Here is a 19,448-nt window from a genome sequence, read left to right as displayed (position 1 = left end):
ATTTAATATTTAAAAGCATTAAATAAAATTCATTTTTCACTGCTTACTTCCCACACATTTCCCGAATCTTTAACGTTATATATGTATATTTTTTCCATAAGCTTTAAGGAGAAACATGTGATTTAGAAGAGATTCTCGTGATGTGTCTGCGTCGATGGCACAACGAAGCCCTCGATTTTTATTTTTATTTTTTATTTTTATTGAAAAAAATAGCTTCACAATATTGAATCCAATAATTTGCAGTCCTTTTTAATAGCTTCACGAGATTAATTCCACCCGCTATTTCCTTTTTGTTCCCTCCTCGAGCAAACAGTCAAGGGAGAATTTTCACTTTGCCCCCACAATCTTGCAGCTTTTACAAATGTCACCTGACATTTTACATTTACAAATATTTGAATTCTTAGACATTTTAACGAAAAATTAAAAAGATGCTGCCCTTAGGCTTGGTGCAACGGTTAAGATGTAATGGAGTTCTTTAGAGTGTCGTCGTTCGATCCTTTGCTGGGATATATATCGACGTTGAATTCAATAGAAATGACAGCCGTGGATTGAAGTAGCCTTAGGTTTGGTGAAATGGCGCGCCATTGATTGCGTTTTCGATCAAATCGCGGTCGGACATCGGCCGAGAAAGGACCGCTGTCGCACGCCGATCCTTCCTTGGCTAGTCTTCGGCCGCGATTTGATCGGAATCCGGCCCATGCCACTGTCGATCGTGTTCTGGTTAAATTGTACAGTGCGGACCGCGTAGAATATCAAATCTCTAATTTGAGATAATAAAATCATAAACAATAAGGGGTAAAACATGAAAGAACCAGATACAAGTATATAAGAGGAATGCGCGATCTCGTTACATGTTCGAAGTTAAGTCCCGGCCATGGATTCCGCCGCCGCCGCCGCCGCCATGAGTTCCATGAGAGACGACGAGGATGACGAATCCCTCCGCCTGCCTCTCCTCCTCAACCCTGTCTACGCCCGCACCAAATCCACTATCTCGGACGAGCTCCGCAACTTCCGCATCTGCCTCAAGTGGTGCCTCCTCGACCACTCCACAGCCGCCGGCGCCGCCACCTCCTACGCCACCTTCGCCTTCCTCGCCGTCCTACTGCCCGCCGCAGTCTCCCTCTCCCTCCATGGCCCTTCTGTCTCCCTTCACCAGCTCGTCCAGCTCCCCTCCTCCGCCCTCGCCGCCATCGCCTTCTTCTCCCTCGCCGCCTCCTTCCGCCGCCACACCGGGCTCCGCCAGTTCCTCCTCCTCGACGGTGCTCTCAGCCAAGACTCCGCCTGCGTGCACCGCCGCTACACCCGCTTACTCGACCACGCCTTCCGCCGCCTCCTCTTCATCCTCCTCCCCTGTTTCGCCGTCGAGGTCGCGCACAAGATCCAATTTTTCTCCGCCGCCTCCGTGTCCGCCGCTCCCTTGGGCGGCCCGGCAGCGCTCGCAGCCACGCTCGCCTCGTGGGTGTACCGTACGGGGGTGTTCCTACTCGTGTGCGTGCTCTTCCGGCTCACCTGCGAGCTCCAGACACTGAGGTTCGAGGGGCTGTACGAGATGTTCGAGGAGGAGGGAAGCGGAGCATCGCCGGAGAGCTGCGAAGTTCTGCTGAAAGAGCACGCGAGGATAAGGCGACAGCTGCTGGTGACGAGCCACCGGTACCGGATTTTTATCCTCGGTTGCCTGGTCACCATCACGGTCAGCCAATTGGGTGCGCTGTTGCTGGTTTTGGCGTCCAAGTCGGAGAAGAACTTCTTCAACTCCGGCGATGTGGTGGTAAGCCAATCCTTAACTTCGCCCGTCGATCGGAGTTAATTCAAATCTCGTAGCCATTGATGGCTTTCTGTTGCAGGTGTGCTCGGCGGTGCAATTGAGTGGCATGTTCATGTGTTTGATGGGCGCTGCAAAAATCACCCACCGTGCTCAGCGAGTAGTCTCCGTCGCCAGCCGGTGGCACGCCTTCCTGTCCGCAAGTAGCGCCGCCACTTCTCCGGCGAAGCAATCGCCGTCCGCCACCAACTACGCCTCCGATTCGTCCAACGCCGAGGACGACGACTCGCCCAAGCCGTCCACGTGTCACCCGATCGCTTCACAAGGAGGTCAACACAAGTCCACGTTCCAAGCTCGACAAGCTTTAGGTGAGTAATTAATTATTTAATTATAATTAATTAAATCGATTGCTTAATCCATTAAATAATTTTGTAAAAAATTAAAATTGGAATGATTAAGATTGGATTAATTAACTTAATTAATAATTTGGCGGATGCAGTGATGTACTTGGAACACAATGGAGGGGGAATCACACTGTTCGGCTTCGCATTGGACCGTGGGATGCTGCACACGCTGTTTGTCTTCGAGACCACGCTCGTGTTGTGGATCCTCAGCAAAGTCGTGGTTTTATCTTAATTAAGAAATAATTACTGCTTAATTAATCAACTAGTGAAGACTAATTGCACTGATAAGCGATCGAGGGGGAACTTTTCATTTCAATCCATGATGTTTTCTAAATTTTATTTTCAAACTCTTTATCATTTCACTTTTAGGTGTTAATACTTTATCTTCTTCTGTAAAAATATGTGGAATCTGCCACTCTAACGGTCTCACATGGTCGGTCCCACGACCATCTATGAAGAGGTAAATCAGATAAACTGTAATTGATCACGATGGAATAATACTTTATCTTCTAACTTTACGAAGCATTACTTTGATGACGCCAAAAATAACTATGAAATGAACAATAGATAAAAATTAAAAAGGCATTCTAAATTATATAAATAGTCAAAAAAATGTTACTTTAAAAAAATTAAAAAGGAACCCTATTGGATGATTTTTCTCAAGAATATTTTTATTTTCAATGTTGTTATAACAGTTATGACTAGCTACTACAATATATACAATATGTAATGATTACTCTATAGTTACTACACCTTGTAACAGGTATTCTATACTTACTATAATGTTATTTCTTACTTTTAATACTATTATAGCAGTTATAATTAACTACTATATCGTATAACGGTTAATACAACACTATTATAATATTATAGCAATTACTCACAATAGCTATTTAATAATTTCTACAACTGTAGCCACTACTTGATAAAATGTTATAATTATTTTAAAATAAATTTTGATAAAATTTAAATAATTTTGACTAAGTTAATAAAAAATATTTTGATATAATAATATTCAGAGATTTATCATTCAAAATTTTAAAATTAAATATTAGAATTATAAAATTTAAGATTTAACTATAATTATATAGTAAGTAGTTACTGGAACATAAAAAAATCTATTATTTATTTTAATTAAAATTATTACATATAAAATATTATATAAAAAAAATTTATGATCAAAATTACTTGCTAGGTATAAAAACATCTTGTGAGGGAATCTTATTGACTTTTTTTTTAAGGGATATTCTTTTAATAATTGGGGACGTCTTTTGATCTGTGTCTAATGAAAATTTATAATTTTCTAAATTTCTTGTACGTGGACACGCAATTTGACGTACGATACAAATAAAAAACTACAGGGATCAAAATGTAAATTCGCCCCATCTTCGATTCAAACAAGATCCAATTAAAACGGATCGGATCCGTTCCCTGTTTCGGATTCGGGTGCAGAAAGGCGCTTGTCGGCGTTCCTCGACCGCCAGTCATTTACAGTTCTTCGATTCGTCGTCGATCGTTCCCCTGTTCGCTCGTCTGCTAGGGTTTTCGTTAATCCTCCGCCAAGAATCGTAAGATGTCTTGTTCTTCTACTTCGATTTAGGGTTTGTGCCTTCCGATTTTTAGTTCTCCCATCTCGTCGATCGCTTTCTTTCTACTTAATAAAGAAATATTTACTCGCGTTGCGTTGGATCGGCTGAGTCTCTCTGAATCCTACTGTGTTCGTCATCGTTTTCTTGTTGAAATCTTCGTATGTTGGTTTAGTAATGGTGTTGTTTTACTTTAACCATTGCGTGGATGCTCGTATGCTTGGCGCTGGTAGCACTGGAGGATCACCTCATTGCGTTTGATTCATTTATGCATTTAGGTTTATGAATTGAGTTAGTACCGATTAGTTAATTGCTCCATGATTCTGGTAGCTTCCCAAATGACTCAGAATTAAACATCTGCCGTGCTTCACTTTTTGCGTGGCTTTGGATATCACAATGAGGTAGATTATGGTCGGGACACAACGGATTAGATGAGGCTCGTACCACAATGTGCGCACGCAGCGGGATTAGTATAAGCACTTTAGAGTTCGGCTGAGGTTGAGTATTGAGCAAGATCGGTTTGACTAAGATGGATACAGTTCGGTCGTGTCGTTTGGAATAGCTGTTGAGTTTGGCTGAGGCACAAGAAGCTCAGGCTGAAGTGACTTGGACTTTTTCCAAAGTGAATTGAGTTTTGTTTGATGTGAACCTCATTCATTCAAAGTGACTAGTAAGAAATGTTGCGGTTTGGCACCGCCAAGATGGGGCTACCTGTCCAATCGAAGGCTTAGAGCATGTATTCTCGAAGCTACCAAGATGACTTCTAGTTTTAGTGTTGCTTGTTGCTAATTATGAATGTTTATTACTAGTTTTGATTTTATCAGAGGTTCACAAGGTGTAAATTCAGGTTGTTAGATTACTGCATTGATCCATCGGGTTTGTGGATCACAACTATAAGCCAAGTCGTCCAAAATTGTACATGTTGCTGGTTCTTGCATGAATGGCTTGTACATCGACAATGTTTTCAGATACCATTGCTGATAACTTGACACCAGATTTACCAAGAGTTTATGCTCACTTTAGGCATGGCATTAGATAACTCAGGGTGATGCTTCAGTACTATTGTTAAGGCAAAAATATTAATTATAGTTTGGCTGTATCGCGCTTCTCTGAGGATGTGGATTAATTCTTATTTTTTTGCATGCCATCATATCTTGCTTCGCAACTACTTTCATCATATTTTGTTCGTAGGACATAGTCTCATGACTTTGTTGTTGTGATATGATTAAGTTAAAGATCTATTCCCTTCTCTGTGTTCTTAAATTCTTGCTAAGCTTATGTCACCCATATAGTTTCAAAAGGAAAGATATCCCGTGCGTCCTTCATTTCATTCCTAGTGAATCTTCTGCTTGTTCTATAAAAATAGTTCTCAGTGTGTGTGTTAGTTCATGGTGTCAGCAATGCTGAAATCTTTAATTTCTTCACTATTCTGAAACATGAAATCTTGATGTCATTGTCGATAAGACCCACATTTGCTCACCTTGTTTAGTTTGAAGTGTTATATTTTGTTGGATACTACACAGACTTGAACATACTGTCTTCTAAAAGCATAAATTGGATTACATTTCTGAACTTTATTTAACTTGTTGCAGCAGTTAACAGAGCTAAACATATGGCATCGGATGACTACGAGGAGGACCGTGAAATCTTTACGCTGCTTAATGAGCCTAATGAATCTCCTGAGAATTCATTTGAGCTCAGTGATGATTTTACCTTTAACCTATCCGAGATGATCCAATCGGATGAGAAGAATGCTGTGCTAACACCAGAAGAGGTAGCATGGGTGGATTCCTGCTTTGCGTTTGGTCCAGAACTATCTGACGATAAGTGGACAGAATTGAAAGATGCCTTCCTTGACTCTCTCAACATGTACCCTACCCCGTCTGGTGCGATAGAGAACGACGATGATTGGGTACTTGTCGAAGCAAGCAATGTAACAGAACTTAACCATGCGATGGATCATGACTCACCTGAGGAGATGCAAAAGGAACCTGCCATCATGCCCAGTCAAGAAGATGCGAGCTCATGTGATAGTATCATCAGAGTGCGTGATGATCATGCTGCAGAGCATCGTCTATCTGGTGAGACGGAAATATCTGTTGAGCATGTTTCGCTCACTGGAGTAGCTACTGAATCCCGTGCAGATGTTTTCAAGGTTTGGGACCTTGAAAATTCAGTTGAAGAAGATGAGGGCCTTGAAAATTCAGTTGAAGAAGATGAGGAAGACGAACTTATAGCAAAAATAAACAAGCTTTTCCAAAGCAGAAATTGGTCGCAACTACTGATGAATCACATCTCGCTTCCCAGTGTTCAAGATGTCGATGAACTCGCTGAAGGCTTGACCGACATGTCTTTGACACCTCTCGAGAAGTAAGTGCTGACCATTTTTAGTTGTTACAATGCCTTCAAAAGTAGGCAAGGCATTGGGGTTTAGTCCTAGTTATTCAAGCAACTCTTCAATCTCTTTGTTGATTGTTGCCTTTGCTCCAACTACTGATGAATCACAGACCGCTTCCCACCGCGCAAAATGTCAATGAACTTGCCAAAGGCTCGACCAACATGTCTTTGACACCTCTCGAGAAGTAAGTGCTGACCATTTTTAGTTGTTTCAATGCCTTCAAAAGTAGGCTAGCCATTGGGGTTTAGTCCTAGTTATCCAAGCAACTATTCTATCTCTATGTTGATTGTTACCTTTGATTCAACTACTGATGAATCACAGCTCGCTTACCAGCGTGCAAAATGTCGATGAACTCGCTGAAGGCTTGACCGATATGTCTTTGACACCTCTCGAGAAGTAAGTGCTGACCATTTTTAGTTGTTACAATGCCTTCAAAAGTAGGCAAGACATTGTGGTTTAGTCCTAGTTATCCAAGCAACGCATCTATCTCTATGTTGATTGTTACCTTTGATCTAGTCAATCATCTCTGTAGAGTTTGACTGAAAATAATTAATCATCTTTGTTGTCAAGCATTGATTACTCTTCTTTAACAAAAAAGATAGAATTCGTCACTCTAACTGTTCTACACAGTCGGTCTCACAATCATCTGTGAAGAGATAAATCGAGAAGTTACAGTTAACCACGACGAAAGAAGATATTATTTCTGGTTTTATCAAGATTCGATCTTTGTCCACTAAATCTTCAATATCATAAAGAATAACAAATTAAACTTTCAAAAATTACAATTTAGAAAGTGAATTCTTTTGTAAAAGAAGTTTAAAAAATGTTGTAGTATATTCTTTGTATCAAAAATATATTACTTTAGTATTGTTGTAGTAATTAGTAGTTACGTAACTTCTAAAATAGTATACTTATAATACTTATATTACAAAGATTCAATACCAACTTAATTAAAATTACTTAAGTGAATCAAAATTGTTTTTTTTTAAAATACAACCATTATAAAATTATTGTTGCAGTTATTTGATTTTACCATCGTTAAATGGCTGTTATAATATTACAGCAGTTAATAGTTGCTATAGGAAATTTATGATACTTTTAAAATTTTCAGAGCAATTTTGATGAGCTTAAATTTTTTTTTTGATTAATTTGATAAAGTATTTTTTGATTTAAAAATGTTGTATATATATATATATATATATATATATATATATGTTAATTACGTGGTTATTATAATAATATTGAAATAAAGATACTTCGTTACAAAAAATATGATAGGATGTTTTTTAATTTCGTTTTTTTTAAAAAAAAGATGTCTTTGATGATTAAAGGCGTTCTTTTGATCCATTTTTTTGTCTCAATTAACAATTAATTTTATTTGACAAAGTGAGAAATAATGGGTATATATTAAAGGTGATGAAGTGTCTCCTCCTTGATAATAATCAAATTATGATCATTTCTTTAGTAATTAACTATGCTCTTCCATTAGTAATAAACTTCTCTAAATTAATAAATTGTTTTTCTTTTAATTTAATTCACTTTCCGTAAGGTATTGATTGTTTCTTAACAAGCAAGTCTTCTCTACCATCTGTTCGAAACTTTAAATTATAAAAAAAAATTATAAAAGAGAGAGAGAAAATAATAGTCAAGTAGTTTGATTTCATTCCCCCACAAAAAAAGTGTCTTTATTTATTGCTCCATGTGTTAGCAATTGAGTGCCATGGAAAATGATTTATGGGAATTTGAATTTTTTTTATAATAGGTAGATGATTTTTTTTTCTTAATTCATTAATAGGATAAGAATGAACTATAATTTTTTAATATATATATACCCTAAAATAACCAAATAAAAAAATACTTCAATAGCAATTTTAGATTTAAAATTACTTAATAATTTAATTAAATTTTTTTATTTAAACATAAGAGCAATTTTAATTAACTTAGAAATTTTAAAATAATTTTAATCAATATTAAAATGTTTTAAAATAAAATTATTTAAAATAATTATACCATAGTAATGCTAAACTAATGGTATTTTATGGCTGAAAAATAAGACAAGGAACATCTTTTTGCCAAATAATAATTATACCATTGGCTTATGTAGGGATGAAGTGCTTTGTTAACGTTAGATCCAAACTATAAAAGCTAAAACAGTATTTTCAAAAACCATAGATGACATTTTGAAAAATACAACAAATCGATTGATTATTATTATAGTAAAAGGTAGAATTTGTCACTCCAACAATCTCATATGATTGATTCCATAATCATTTATGAAGAGATAAATTAAAAAATTATAATTAATTACGGTGGAGAATAGTATTTTTTTCAACGATCATCAATTAAACAACAACCATTGATCTTTATCAATTCTCAGCCACTCAACAACTGACTCGGCCACTCGATCGTCTGACAATATCTACTTAGCAATAGTCAATTCAACCTTATCTTAAGGGCAGTTACTAGGTTGTCAAAATTTACCTTCATTCTTGGCTAAAAGATTGATTGACAATGCATGACTGTTGATCTCAAAATTAAATTAAGTATAATAAATTTAATAATTAATTGATGTAGTCATTCGTTGTTCCATTTAATACAATGTTCAAGATAAATGGAGAAGTTTTTTTTCTTATATTAAAAATCTTTATTGATCATAAGATAAATTTAAAAATATTTATAATAAAAGATCTATCGGTCCAATATTTTTAGATAAATTATACGTTAACGAAAATTCATTCGTTAATTCATCAAAATTAAAACTTAATTTTTAAATATTTAAAAATTAAAAAAAAACACTGCTGCTGAACTATGATAACGTACTTCCATGTCCCCGGAGCAATGGTGCAACAGTAGGACATCCGGATTATGAGCCAGGGATCCACGGTTCGATCTCCAGCTACGGCGTATTTGTAAGAATTTTCTTTTAAATGGGGAACACAATCAAAGGATGCTGGGCATTTGGATTGGCTGCCGTATGCGCTTCCCGATTTACCCTGGTGGTTGGTGGAAAACTTCTGTGGAATCGGATCGGTCATCCCCATGGATTGAGTCCATAAAAGATTTATCATAATAACGTGTTTTGAGTCCATAAGACTGACTGAGATTTATTGTGATAACGTACTTCGATACTTATAATAAAGCTCATTCTCGTTAAAACCCTAAACCGTTCCATAATTAAAGCGAGCAAGAAAGTAGTGAAGTCACTGCACATAAATTACATCCACCACCTTCTTCTTCTCCTCCTTCTCACTCCACTCCGCCTCTAGAGATCCCACCTTTGAGAAAGCCGCGACAAGCCGGCGGCGACGACAGTGGCGGTGGAGCAGATGCAATGGCGACCCTCCTCCTCCTCCTCCTCCACCACCTCCTCCTTCTCGTCGTCCTCTCCTCCTTCACCGGCGGCGCCGCCCAGTTCCAAAACCCTAGGCTGAGAGACGCTTACATCGCCCTCCAGTTTTGGAAGCGCACCGCCATCTTCTCCGACCCACAAAATTTCACCGGAAACTGGATCGGCCCCGAGGTCTGCTCCTACCACGGCGTCTTCTGCACTGCGGCCCCCGACGCCCCCAATGTCACCGTCGTCGCAGGCGTCGACCTCAACCACGCCGACATTGCCGGGTACCTGCCTGCCAAGCTCGGCCTCCTCGCCGACCTCGCCCTCCTCCACCTCAACTCCAACCGCTTCTGCGGCGTCCTTCCTCACACGCTTCGCCGCCTCCGTCGCCTCCACGAGCTCGATCTCAGCAACAATCGCTTCGTCGGCAGGTTCCCTGACGTCGTCCTACGCCTCCCCGCCCTCCGCTTCCTCGATCTGCGATTCAACGACTTCGAGGGCCCCATCCCGGCCTCCCTCTTCCGCCGCCCCCTCGACGCCATCTTCCTCAACGACAATCGTCTCCGCCACGGCATCCCCGAAACCTTAGGCGAATCCCCTGTCTCCGTCCTCGTCCTCGCCAACAATCACCTTGGCGGATGCATCCCCACCTCGATCGGCGGCATGGCGGAAACCCTAAACGAGATAATCCTCCTCAACGACGACCTCACCGGGTGCCTCCCGCTACAGATCGGGCGACTCCACAGAGCCACCGTCTTCGACGTTGGATTCAACAGCCTCCGAGGCCCACTGCCGAGGTCCGTCACCGGGATGAGGAGTCTCGAGCAGCTCAATGTGGCACATAACCGCCTCACTGGACGGATCCCTGACGGCGTCTGCGAGCTTCCCCGGCTCAGGAACTTTACCTACTCGTTCAACTACTTCAACGGCCAGCCGCCGGCCTGCGCCCGGAGGGGGTCGGCGGTGTTTGACAGCAGAGAGAACTGCATCGCCGGCCTCCCGGAGCAGCGGCCTCTGCGGCAGTGCACCTCTCCGGCGGCCCAGCCTTTCGATTGCAGCAAGTCGAGCTGCTTCATCGGCGGCGCCACCACCTCCCCGTATCCTAAGCCCTCGCCGCCGCCACCGCCAAGACTTTCCGTTGGTAGGCGGGTTGTCCCGCCGCCGCCTTCTCCAGTTGGGAATAAACCCAGAGGCTACCTGACGAAACCATCCCCGCCACCGCCGCCCTACGAATCAGCTCCTTCTACTAGAACTCACCCACCGCCGTCCTACTCAACGCCGCCGCCGCCGTCGCATTACGGCCCATTTCATCCTCCTCCAGCTGCCACTCCACTACCACCACCTCACAACAATTCTTCACCGCCCTCACCATCGACGCCCTTCGCATCCCCGCCGCCACCTTTCATACCATGGGAAGCTCCGCCACCACCAGTTCCGCCGCCGCCGCCGAAGCTCCCTCCGGTCGTGGGCGTCTCCTATGCATCACCACCTCCGCCGGCGATACCATACTACTGATCTCCGCTGTTGATCAGTCTTTTCAACCCAAAATTCGTTTTTTTAATGCTCCTCTGCTGTCTCCATCATCATCTGCTTTAATCCCTGTCTCGAGATGATCATGTCACTGCCATGGAATCTAAGCGTGGTTTACTCTAGTCTGTTACAGTTAATTTTCACAATAATGCATCCTAAATCGATTCTCGTCTTTTTCCGTGAACCGATGGCGATCCCACCGCCACCAATTTCCTCCTCGCCTCCTCCTCTCCCACCGCCGCCGCCGCCGAAGCTCCAACCGCCGCCGCCACCAATTTCCTCCTCGCCTCCTTCTTCTTCTTCCCCTGTTCTGGAATTGTTCTCTCAGCTCCGTTACAGTAAGGCGATCTCCTAGTGGAGCAGGGCATCATCCGGTGCCCGTGAATGGTTGTGTCGTGTCTCGCGGACAAGGCGAGTGGTCCACGGAGTAGCTCAACTGTGCCGTGCTGGTTCAGTGCGGAAATTTTATTGCTCTTTTATGATCTCCTCTGCCGCGCCATTACTGAGCTTGAAGTGGGCGTTGGTGCTCCACCTGTGCCAGGGCGACCAGCTTCGAGCAGCACCGCGTGGCCGAGGCTTCCATGGCGAAGCAGAATGTGGAATGGGCCATTCGTCGAACAGCTTCCTGGCACGGACGCGACGCGATAGAATGAGAAGAACCTAACGACTAACGCCACCTGTCCACCGTCAGATCAGGGTCGATTCGATCCACACCGTTGATGATTACTTCATCATCGACGGTCGTGATTAAATCAATCCAAATCGCACGGCTGAATTAGCTATAGCTTACACAGTTATAAAATTAGTAACTAATTGATAATTAATTAACTTATGAGATATCAACTCTAAAACACTTCATGCATGTAGGTTGTAAACCAAACTTGTTTGCTAAGATAATCGAGTCAAATCAAATTGAGTTTAAAATGAATCAAGCTGTTCCAATGATTATTCAAACATGATTTTTTTTAAAATAATTTGAGTTTGATTTGTTTAGATATTATCAATTTCTCTGTTTAAACTTGTTTGATTATTTAAAAATTTTACCATTTTAAACTTATTTGATTAGTTATTAAATTTGATAATATAAGTTTATTTATTTATTTTAAAAATTTTTAAATTATTTAACATGTTGATGAAAGTTTTATTAATGAATATGATTTACAAATTTTGTTCACATAATCTTTGTTTATAAATATTAACGAATTAAACACATATATATTTAAACTTATTCATTCAGTTTAATAAACTGTTGAAAGCTTGTTCATTTAATGGAACTCTTGAAGCATTAAATGGCTCAAATGACAGCTCATGGAACTTAGGAAGACACTTGGCCTCTCCTTGGTTCCTTGTTATGCTTTCTAATGCAACTTCATTAGCGATTCATGGAACTAAGAAAGATGCGCGCCCTCCTTGATACAACATTAAGTTTGACTAGAACTTGTTTAACTATGCAAGATGTTCATAGTTCACCCGCATCTGGATCAAATGTATCGATGTTCTTCATGTGTCAAATGTCCGGCGAAATGATACATTTCACTTTAATACATAAACTTGTTGATAGGTCACTCCAATCCGTGCATAGCCTACATATACGGCCTATTTCTATGCATTCTCTTCGAACACATGAGTTTCATGCCCCAAGTTACCATTTTATAGAACCAAGCAAGACAAATAAGCTTAGTAAGGCTTAAATTCGTTCAATCGAGTGTATGATAAGGGTTCAGCTGGCGGACCAAGTTATAGTCATTTCCATTTCCTAGTAGATCTTTAACATAATGTCTCCACAATGTTTTATGATCACAAAAGGCATGCCATGTGGTGTTGAGTTGTATGGGGGACCAACATTGTAAGGTTTAGGTTTAGGTTTAGTGAACTAATTACATTCCCATATAATTGCACCTACTTAAGTAATAAGGAGATGTAACTTTCCTTAGTAAACATAAAATGCCCTATGAGGAATTGTGTTTCTAATTCCTTTACCACTTAAATTTCCAACCACTTTATTCCAAAAGTATAATAATAATAATAATAATAAGATTTTTTCTTGAGTAAAAATAAAAAGTCTACTCTTTCATTTATTATTAAAAAAAGCACCCTAATTTTTTATTTTACTTTTCAAAATTATCATTATTTTTAATATTATTATAGCAGCTATGCAAATATAGTAACTATGATTTTATAACTACTAAATAATTAATGTAATTACAATTTTTATAATTACTATAATTACATAGTTATAACAATTATGTCAATTATAATTTGTAATTACTATAATATTACATCATTATTATTGATAAGAATTAAAATACCACTAAAATATAATATTAATCAATGTTGACTAAAGACGATGTGTTCATATTGTAATAATTATGCACTATATGTGATGAATATAATTTATTAATATTGATTAGAATTGAAATGTTTATGTTATAGTAATTACGATTTCGTAATTATTATAATTATATAACAACTACTAGATCGTAATTACTATAATTATATAATAGCTACAAACTTATAACTATTACAACTACATAAAAAAAATACTAATCTCCCAACAGGATGTTGGAAAGAAGAGTGTCATTTTGACGATTCCAATAAAAAAGGCACATCCTTTTGATTTTTGATCATTTTTCTTTATGGATATAATTTTAAGGAAACATGATTCCCATTTTCTTCAAATCAGCTACAACTTCTTCCCCTGAACAAAACCCTCTACATAACAAACAACATAAAGTAAAATCCTAAAACACACTAGAGTACAAAATTTTACAACCTGTACATCCTCACTAAACCACTAAACTAATAGTCAAACCTAAAGACCTACTTTCACACAACTAGCCAGTACACTGAAAGTCAACCTAAAAACCTATTCTTAGTAAACTAGTCATATTAACATAACCACATGGAAAAAAAGGAGAGAGAATGAACACTTCAGATGGCAATTTTTGCTTCATTAGGTATTTGAGCTGGGGCTTCTTGTTTCACAACAGCTCCATTGCAGTTACTTGGTCCTTGGCTGCTCCGAGCGATCGCTTCATAGGTCACATCATCTTTCGTCCGCTCGGGAGGTATGGCTGCCGAGGAGGAGCCTTTGTGATTCGAGATTGCGGTGGCAAGAGCAATCGGCATGAGGCAGAGGCCTTTATCTTGAAGGTACTGCATGGCTGCAGTAACGTTTGTTTCCATGAGTTTCACAACTTCCTGCTCAAAGGCTAAATTGTCCTCTGTGTCCGATAGATTGAATGCTTCTTCCGGTGACGATAAGAGTAGAGTACCGAAGCCCTGAATGATGATGAGACAAATTGATATTCAATGGGTATAAATTTTCTAAGTGCAAAAGAGTATTGAAGACGGAAAAGAAATAGATGCCAGAAGGAAGATGGAATCAAGAAGAAAAAACAGGTTGTGCAGACGAGAAACATAAAAACAATACAAACAAATATCTCAGTATAGCTCAAAAGACAGGATTCTTTCTAAAAGACATGAGTCTGGCAACTCAAATAACATGATTCCATGATCCCATCATACTAGCAGAATCAATAAAATCGACAATGTAATACAGAATTATTCTAATAAAAGGGTTAGGAATTCAAAAATACCTCAGTTTGCCCATCTGTTAGTAGAGGAACAACAGCCCCAGCTGCTCCTAGCCTACTCATGCTTAGAACCTTCAACCGACATTTGAGAGAGAACATCAGAAACAGAGTCAAATACAATCAATAATCATTATCAATGGTTTGCAGAAAAACAAACCTTGACTTGCAGTTGTAGGAACTTGACATAGTCAATGATTTCATCAAGCATTGACGCTTTATCAGTCTGCATGAAATGGTGGAAGACTCAGTTTTAGCATGCCAATTTTGTAGTTTCTTATTGCTACATTTTAACTATAACAATCACATGCGATAAAGAAAATTTTTTCTGACCAAGAAACAAAAACAACAAAGATTAAGATCCAAACTCTTGGCTTCTATGCTTTTTTTTTCCTATACTGAACTCAGTTGAGGTCTACATGGATGCTAAACCAAGATTGCCTAACCAAGGAAATGTAGAAAACAGTACCTTTTTCGAGTTTGGCACGAGCTCCTGCAAGTTCTTCATCCTATCTGCAATTCTCTCTCTTCGAAGCTGTATTTAGCAGTTTATACATTGATGGATTTCAGTGTTGTATAAAGATACAATTTAGAGAGAAATCTAGATATAATTTATATCACAATAAAAAAAATATCACACACTCGTTCTGCGATACTATGAGGATCAGTTGCCTGACCACGCCTTGCTCTCACGCGTGGCTTCATAGCTCCATTGCTACCATAGGTATTACTGTTGATCTGTTGAGATTGAGAACCGGAGATCTAATATTCAATTAGTGTGACACCATGACAATTAGTAATGCAAACACAAACAGGGCAAGAAGAGCTAGTAGAAGTACACATTCCTACCAACAAGGAGCATGATACCTGTTCATAAGTTTGAATTCCACTCTGCCTACTTGATACTGTTTCTTCTCTAGGAAAAGATGATGGATAGATATCCTGCATCCCATTTTCATCCTGCATATTAGCATTCATAATTAACCAAGGTAAGCTAACAAATCGAACAAAGGGGGTTTCTGTTAGTTTACCTTTGTAAGTTGCAAAGTTTCAGCAGCCAAATTTATTTGTTTCCCGGAAGAAAAATAAGGGAAATTTGGATCCTGGAATTCTAGATTATCCTGCAGCATCAGTTAGCTATAATCAAATATCATACTAGAAGTTTCATGTTCCAATTATGATCTTCATACGTACTGTTGGATTTAAAGATGCAGTGGCTGCACTATCCAGATGTGTAAAATGTCCATTCTCAAAACATGTTTTGTTCAAAACATTGTTACGGGATTCAGCACCTTGAAATCCAATGCCATGGAAATGCCCTTGCTCTATAAATGAGGAAACATTCGAGTACCATGTAGTAGGGTCGGAAAGTGGTGGAAAAGATGGCAATTTGGTGAAGTCTCTCTCGATGGAACTAGAAATGGGCAGTGAACAAGGAGACAACACAGATCCGATTGCTGTGTTACAATCGGGAACAACAACCTCATTTACAGGGGAACTTAGTACACAAATCCCATCCTGCCCATGCTTATTAAAATCTTCATCAGTTTCAATTTCATTAACATGACTTGAAGTTAACATCCAAGAACAATTAGGCTTCCTATCTTCTCCATATACTTCAAATAAATAGTCTTCTGCCACAGGAATTCCATTAACATGACTTGATGATACCATCAATGGAGATGCATTCTTTTTCTCTTCTTGGTATCCATCGAAGGAATCAGTCAGCAAACTATTTATTTGGGATACAACTACTCCATCCCAAGGAAGCACTGAATTATCTGGCCATGATAGTTGTGATAGGAATGGGCTGAAGAAGTCATCCATTACAACCTTTTAGTTTCAGAGCTTCACAACCTAGGCAATCACAATAACAATGCGATCAAATATTAACATTGATTCAATAGAAGGTGAACTTGCTTTTTCTAACAACAAGCACTTAGCTTGATAGAGATGGCAACTAGATCAATATACTCAAACTTGAATCATAAATACTTCTTTAATTTCTTTACCTGATTTTAAGTGCCATTCACTACTTAGATTGAAAAGTGAAGATTGAAAAATTACAAGGTAATACCATTTCCTACCACAACATAACATCTAGTTAAACTTCTATCCAATGAAAAATTGTCAAATTTTCCAATAACCAAATTGCTTCTGACGAGAACAACAAAACTCTAACCACAGAAATAAAGCAAATTACTATATGAGATAATAACTCATCGCAACAGAAAAAGAAGCATTTAAAAACCAAGAACAAAGCTGTAAATACTTAGGTTCATTTAAGACATTGATCTCACCAGAAGGTGAACAGTTTACTTCCCTGTTCTATCAGCAAGCACTTAGCTTGACAGAAATTGTAACTGTACTTCTACACTAATAAACTCAAAAACTTCTTTCATAACTACAGATTCATGTATCCAAACTTCTATCTTTACCAGATTAACTGCTATTTAGTTATTTACTACTTAGATAAGTTTTTTGTTCATCTACACACAATTTTTCCTACAACAAAAGTGAATGTTGAAAATTGAAAAGGGAATACCATTTCCTAGCATATCTAAAATTAAAAGAGAGCGGTCTCGCACCACACAAAAAATGACTCATCGCCCTAGAACACAAGCAGAAAAAAGGAAATCTACCCAGCACAAAACTTCACGGCAATAAACCACGAACCGATCGCAATAAGAATAGCTCCAGAAACCCTAACCGCATGCAAAACGGAGCGAGATAGAATCGAGAAACAAGGCCATAATACAAATCAACAGGAACGAAAACAACAGAGCAAGATCAAAAATTTATGACAGAGTTCCGTGTAATAGAGGAAAACTTACCTAGCGGCGTCGAATTTGCTCCAGCGATCGCTTCAACGGGGCGGCGGCGGGTGGAAAAGGAGCGATCCGGAGGGGGCGGAGGGAGTAGAAGACGAGGGAAGCAACAGAAGCGGAGGAAAGAAAGCGAACGTGAGAGAGAGAAAGGCGGAACTGACGCCAGCTTGCTGCTTATAATGAGATAGAATTTTCAATTAACTACCCACAGTTTATTTTATTTCTCAAAACGCCTTAAAAAGTTTATGATCTTATAATACATCAATTAATTTTGTTGAAATTCTTTTGTACTTTGAAACATTTCATCATTTTCTTAAAATATTACTAATTTGTACATAAATTAGGGGGCAGCATGAAATGCGGACAATTAATTAACTACTAATAGCCTATTAACTTTTGCGCCAGTTAAAAAGGAGGGACGTGGTAAATAAAGCTGGATTATTGCCTAATACTTATCTTTTTCAATGATTATCCTCATAATTAATAGTTAGTGAAACTAAATCATTTTATTAAATTGTATTTGAAATAAGGATGAGTAAAAATTTAATTAAATGAAATAAATTGATTAAATCGATCAAATTTAAAATTTGATTTGGTTATTTTAAAATTTTGATTATTTTTAAAAAAATTAATTAATTTGGTTTGATTTCAATTTTAAAATTTTTTATTTGATTAAATTGAATAAATTAAATAAATAAAATTAATCAAAATAAAAAAATAATTTATAAATTTTTAAGTAAGTAAATTTATAAATTCTTAATTAATTGATAAATTTTTTATAATATTTAAATAATTTAATTATTTCAGAGTTAATTCGATCGAAAATCACTTATTTCATTTTTATTTAAAAATTTGATTGGTTCAATTAATTAAAAAAAATCGGTTCAATTTGATTTTAACTGAATACTCAGCTCTAATTTGAAGTATACAAAACCTGAGAAATGCTATGCCGTGCGATTTATCCCGCGCGACCCGTACGCAACACCTCCGACCCATCGCCACCGCCGCCGCCCTCGCCGTGTCGTCCGACCACCGCTGGCCGCCGCCCTGGGCGTGATCGACGTGTCGCTCGCTCCTTCCGGCGACGGATTTTGATCGGATAGTGGTCGGGAATCAAATAAAAAAACTATTTGGAAATGAATAAATTTTTATTTTTGTATGTACTAGATTAAAAAAAAAATGGAAATAACATTATAATAATAAAAATAATATATATTATTCTCTTTTTCCTAATCGGAAAAATCCGTGGAAAAGAAAGAAAAAAAAGTTTTTTATGGTAAAAAATTCATTCATTTCACTTATTTCACAAAAAGAAAAAGAAGAAAACAGAGGTTCTGTTGAATTTCAAGTATTAAGTTTCACAAATAAGATACGAAGACTTACTTCACATTTGGAATTGCACAAAAAAGATTTTTTATCAAAAAGAGGTCTACAAAAAATTCTGAGAAAACGTCGACGTATGCTGGCCTATTTGTCAAAGAAAAATGGAGTGCGTTATAAGAAATTAATTGATGAATTGAATATTCGAGAACCAAAAAATTGTTAATTTCATTGTTTGGATTTTTGAATTAGTAATTATTAGATTTTACATGATGCATTGGTTAGTTGATAATCTCGTGTTTTCCGCTGCTTTATTTGATTTTTGTTGCCAGAAAAAGCCCTCTTAGATAAGGGTTTCTCGGATAGCGGATCTGTTATGCTTATCTGTCATCTTCTATCCCCCGATCCGTTCCTCCTTTATCGATTTCTTCTTCTTGTCCTTCCCGTGGCGGGATCTCGAAGGATCGCAAGTCGACTCTGTTGAGGAAACGCAATCCGTTCTCCAATTTCTTCCATCGTAGCAGATTTGTTTTTCGATTCTCAATCTGAAATCAATCTGTTGGTTTGGATTCTCGATCTCTTCGGTTTGAGGTAGAATGGCTCGGTTTCGTTTCCTTGTTGCTGGATCATCTATCTGGATCTGTAGGTATAGCAGCATGAAGGATGTGAACGTCCATTGTTGAATTGGATCTA

General features: G+C 38.5%; 4 protein-coding genes across 11 annotated transcripts; 3 read left to right on the top strand and 1 right to left on the bottom strand.

The window, feature by feature from the left end:
* Positions 1-874: 874 nt before the first annotated feature.
* Positions 875-2,627, top strand: LOC141844552 (uncharacterized). Of its 2 annotated transcripts, none has more exons than XM_074732591.1 (3): positions 875-1,768; positions 1,845-2,130; positions 2,262-2,627. In XM_074732591.1, exons 1-3 carry the CDS (start codon positions 875-877, stop codon positions 2,396-2,398), a joined length of 1,317 nt encoding a protein of 438 aa, XP_074588692.1. In that variant the 3' UTR covers positions 2,399-2,627. The 2 variants fall into 2 exon arrangements, with proteins under 2 accessions (XP_074588692.1, XP_074588693.1); XM_074732592.1 differs by having other exon boundaries at positions 876-1,765.
* A 1,035-nt stretch (positions 2,628-3,662) lies between these two features.
* On the top strand, positions 3,663-6,722 carry LOC141844370 (uncharacterized). Of its 6 annotated transcripts, none has more exons than XM_074732422.1 (4): positions 3,663-3,734; positions 5,345-6,122; positions 6,260-6,334; positions 6,472-6,722. In XM_074732422.1, exons 2-4 carry the CDS (start codon positions 5,365-5,367, stop codon positions 6,548-6,550), a joined length of 912 nt encoding a protein of 303 aa, XP_074588523.1. In that variant the 5' UTR covers positions 3,663-3,734; positions 5,345-5,364; the 3' UTR covers positions 6,551-6,722. The 6 variants fall into 6 exon arrangements, with proteins under 6 accessions (XP_074588523.1, XP_074588525.1, XP_074588524.1 ...); XM_074732424.1 differs by having other exon boundaries at positions 3,693-3,734; positions 5,348-6,122; XM_074732423.1 differs by having other exon boundaries at positions 3,695-3,767.
* A 2,759-nt stretch (positions 6,723-9,481) lies between these two features.
* On the top strand, positions 9,482-11,112 carry LOC141844525 (leucine-rich repeat extensin-like protein 1). The gene has a single exon (XM_074732557.1). The coding sequence runs from the start codon at positions 9,482-9,484 to the stop codon at positions 10,997-10,999; it is 1,518 nt and encodes a 505-aa protein (XP_074588658.1). The 3' UTR covers positions 11,000-11,112.
* Positions 11,113-13,684: 2,572 nt separating this feature from the next.
* LOC141844347 (uncharacterized) lies at positions 13,685-17,540 on the bottom strand. Of its 2 annotated transcripts, none has more exons than XM_074732388.1 (9): positions 17,442-17,540; positions 15,802-16,464; positions 15,639-15,728; positions 15,475-15,567; positions 15,250-15,369; positions 15,077-15,142; positions 14,768-14,833; positions 14,614-14,682; positions 13,685-14,296 (listed from the first exon to the last, which is right to left on the bottom strand). In XM_074732388.1, the coding sequence occupies exons 2-9, from the start codon at positions 16,432-16,434 to the stop codon at positions 13,946-13,948; spliced, it is 1,488 nt and encodes a 495-aa protein (XP_074588489.1). In that variant the 5' UTR covers positions 16,435-16,464; positions 17,442-17,540; the 3' UTR covers positions 13,685-13,945. The 2 variants fall into 2 exon arrangements, with proteins under 2 accessions (XP_074588489.1, XP_074588491.1); XM_074732390.1 differs by having other exon boundaries at positions 15,250-15,345.
* Positions 17,541-19,448: the final 1,908 nt, after the last annotated feature.

Source organism: Curcuma longa, chromosome 13, assembly GCF_044706935.1.
Source record: "Curcuma longa cultivar G26 ecotype Majalengka, Jawa Barat chromosome 13, ITB_CL_G26_1.1, whole genome shotgun sequence".
Taxonomy (NCBI): domain Eukaryota; kingdom Viridiplantae; phylum Streptophyta; class Magnoliopsida; order Zingiberales; family Zingiberaceae; genus Curcuma; species Curcuma longa.
The sequence above is the reverse complement of the archived record's forward strand: the minus strand, read 5'-3'. Positions and strand labels throughout refer to the sequence as shown.

Bases quoted from the DNA above. Each gene is read 5' to 3' on its own strand.
- LOC141844525 (XM_074732557.1), top strand. From the start codon at position 9,482: ATGGCGACCCTCCTCCTCCTCCTCCTCCACCACCTCCTCCTTCTCGTC.
- LOC141844347 (XM_074732388.1), bottom strand. From the start codon at position 16,434: ATGGATGACTTCTTCAGCCCATTCCTATCACAACTATCATGGCCAGAT. The intron at 15,370-15,474 runs GTATCATGCTCC...ATTGAATATTAG, and splicing joins GAATTCAAACTTATGAACAG to ATCTCCGGTTCTCAATCTCA. The intron at 14,834-15,076 runs GTACTGTTTTCT...CATTTCATGCAG, and splicing joins TCGTGCCAAACTCGAAAAAG to ACTGATAAAGCGTCAATGCT.
- LOC141844370 (XM_074732422.1), top strand. From the start codon at position 5,365: ATGGCATCGGATGACTACGAGGAGGACCGTGAAATCTTTACGCTGCTT. The intron at 6,123-6,259 runs GTAAGTGCTGAC...GATGAATCACAG, and splicing joins TCTTTGACACCTCTCGAGAA to ACCGCTTCCCACCGCGCAAA. The intron at 6,335-6,471 runs GTAAGTGCTGAC...GATGAATCACAG, and splicing joins TCTTTGACACCTCTCGAGAA to CTCGCTTACCAGCGTGCAAA.
- LOC141844552 (XM_074732591.1), top strand. From the start codon at position 875: ATGGATTCCGCCGCCGCCGCCGCCGCCATGAGTTCCATGAGAGACGAC. The intron at 1,769-1,844 runs GTAAGCCAATCC...TTTCTGTTGCAG, and splicing joins TCAACTCCGGCGATGTGGTG to GTGTGCTCGGCGGTGCAATT. The intron at 2,131-2,261 runs GTGAGTAATTAA...TGGCGGATGCAG, and splicing joins CCAAGCTCGACAAGCTTTAG to TGATGTACTTGGAACACAAT.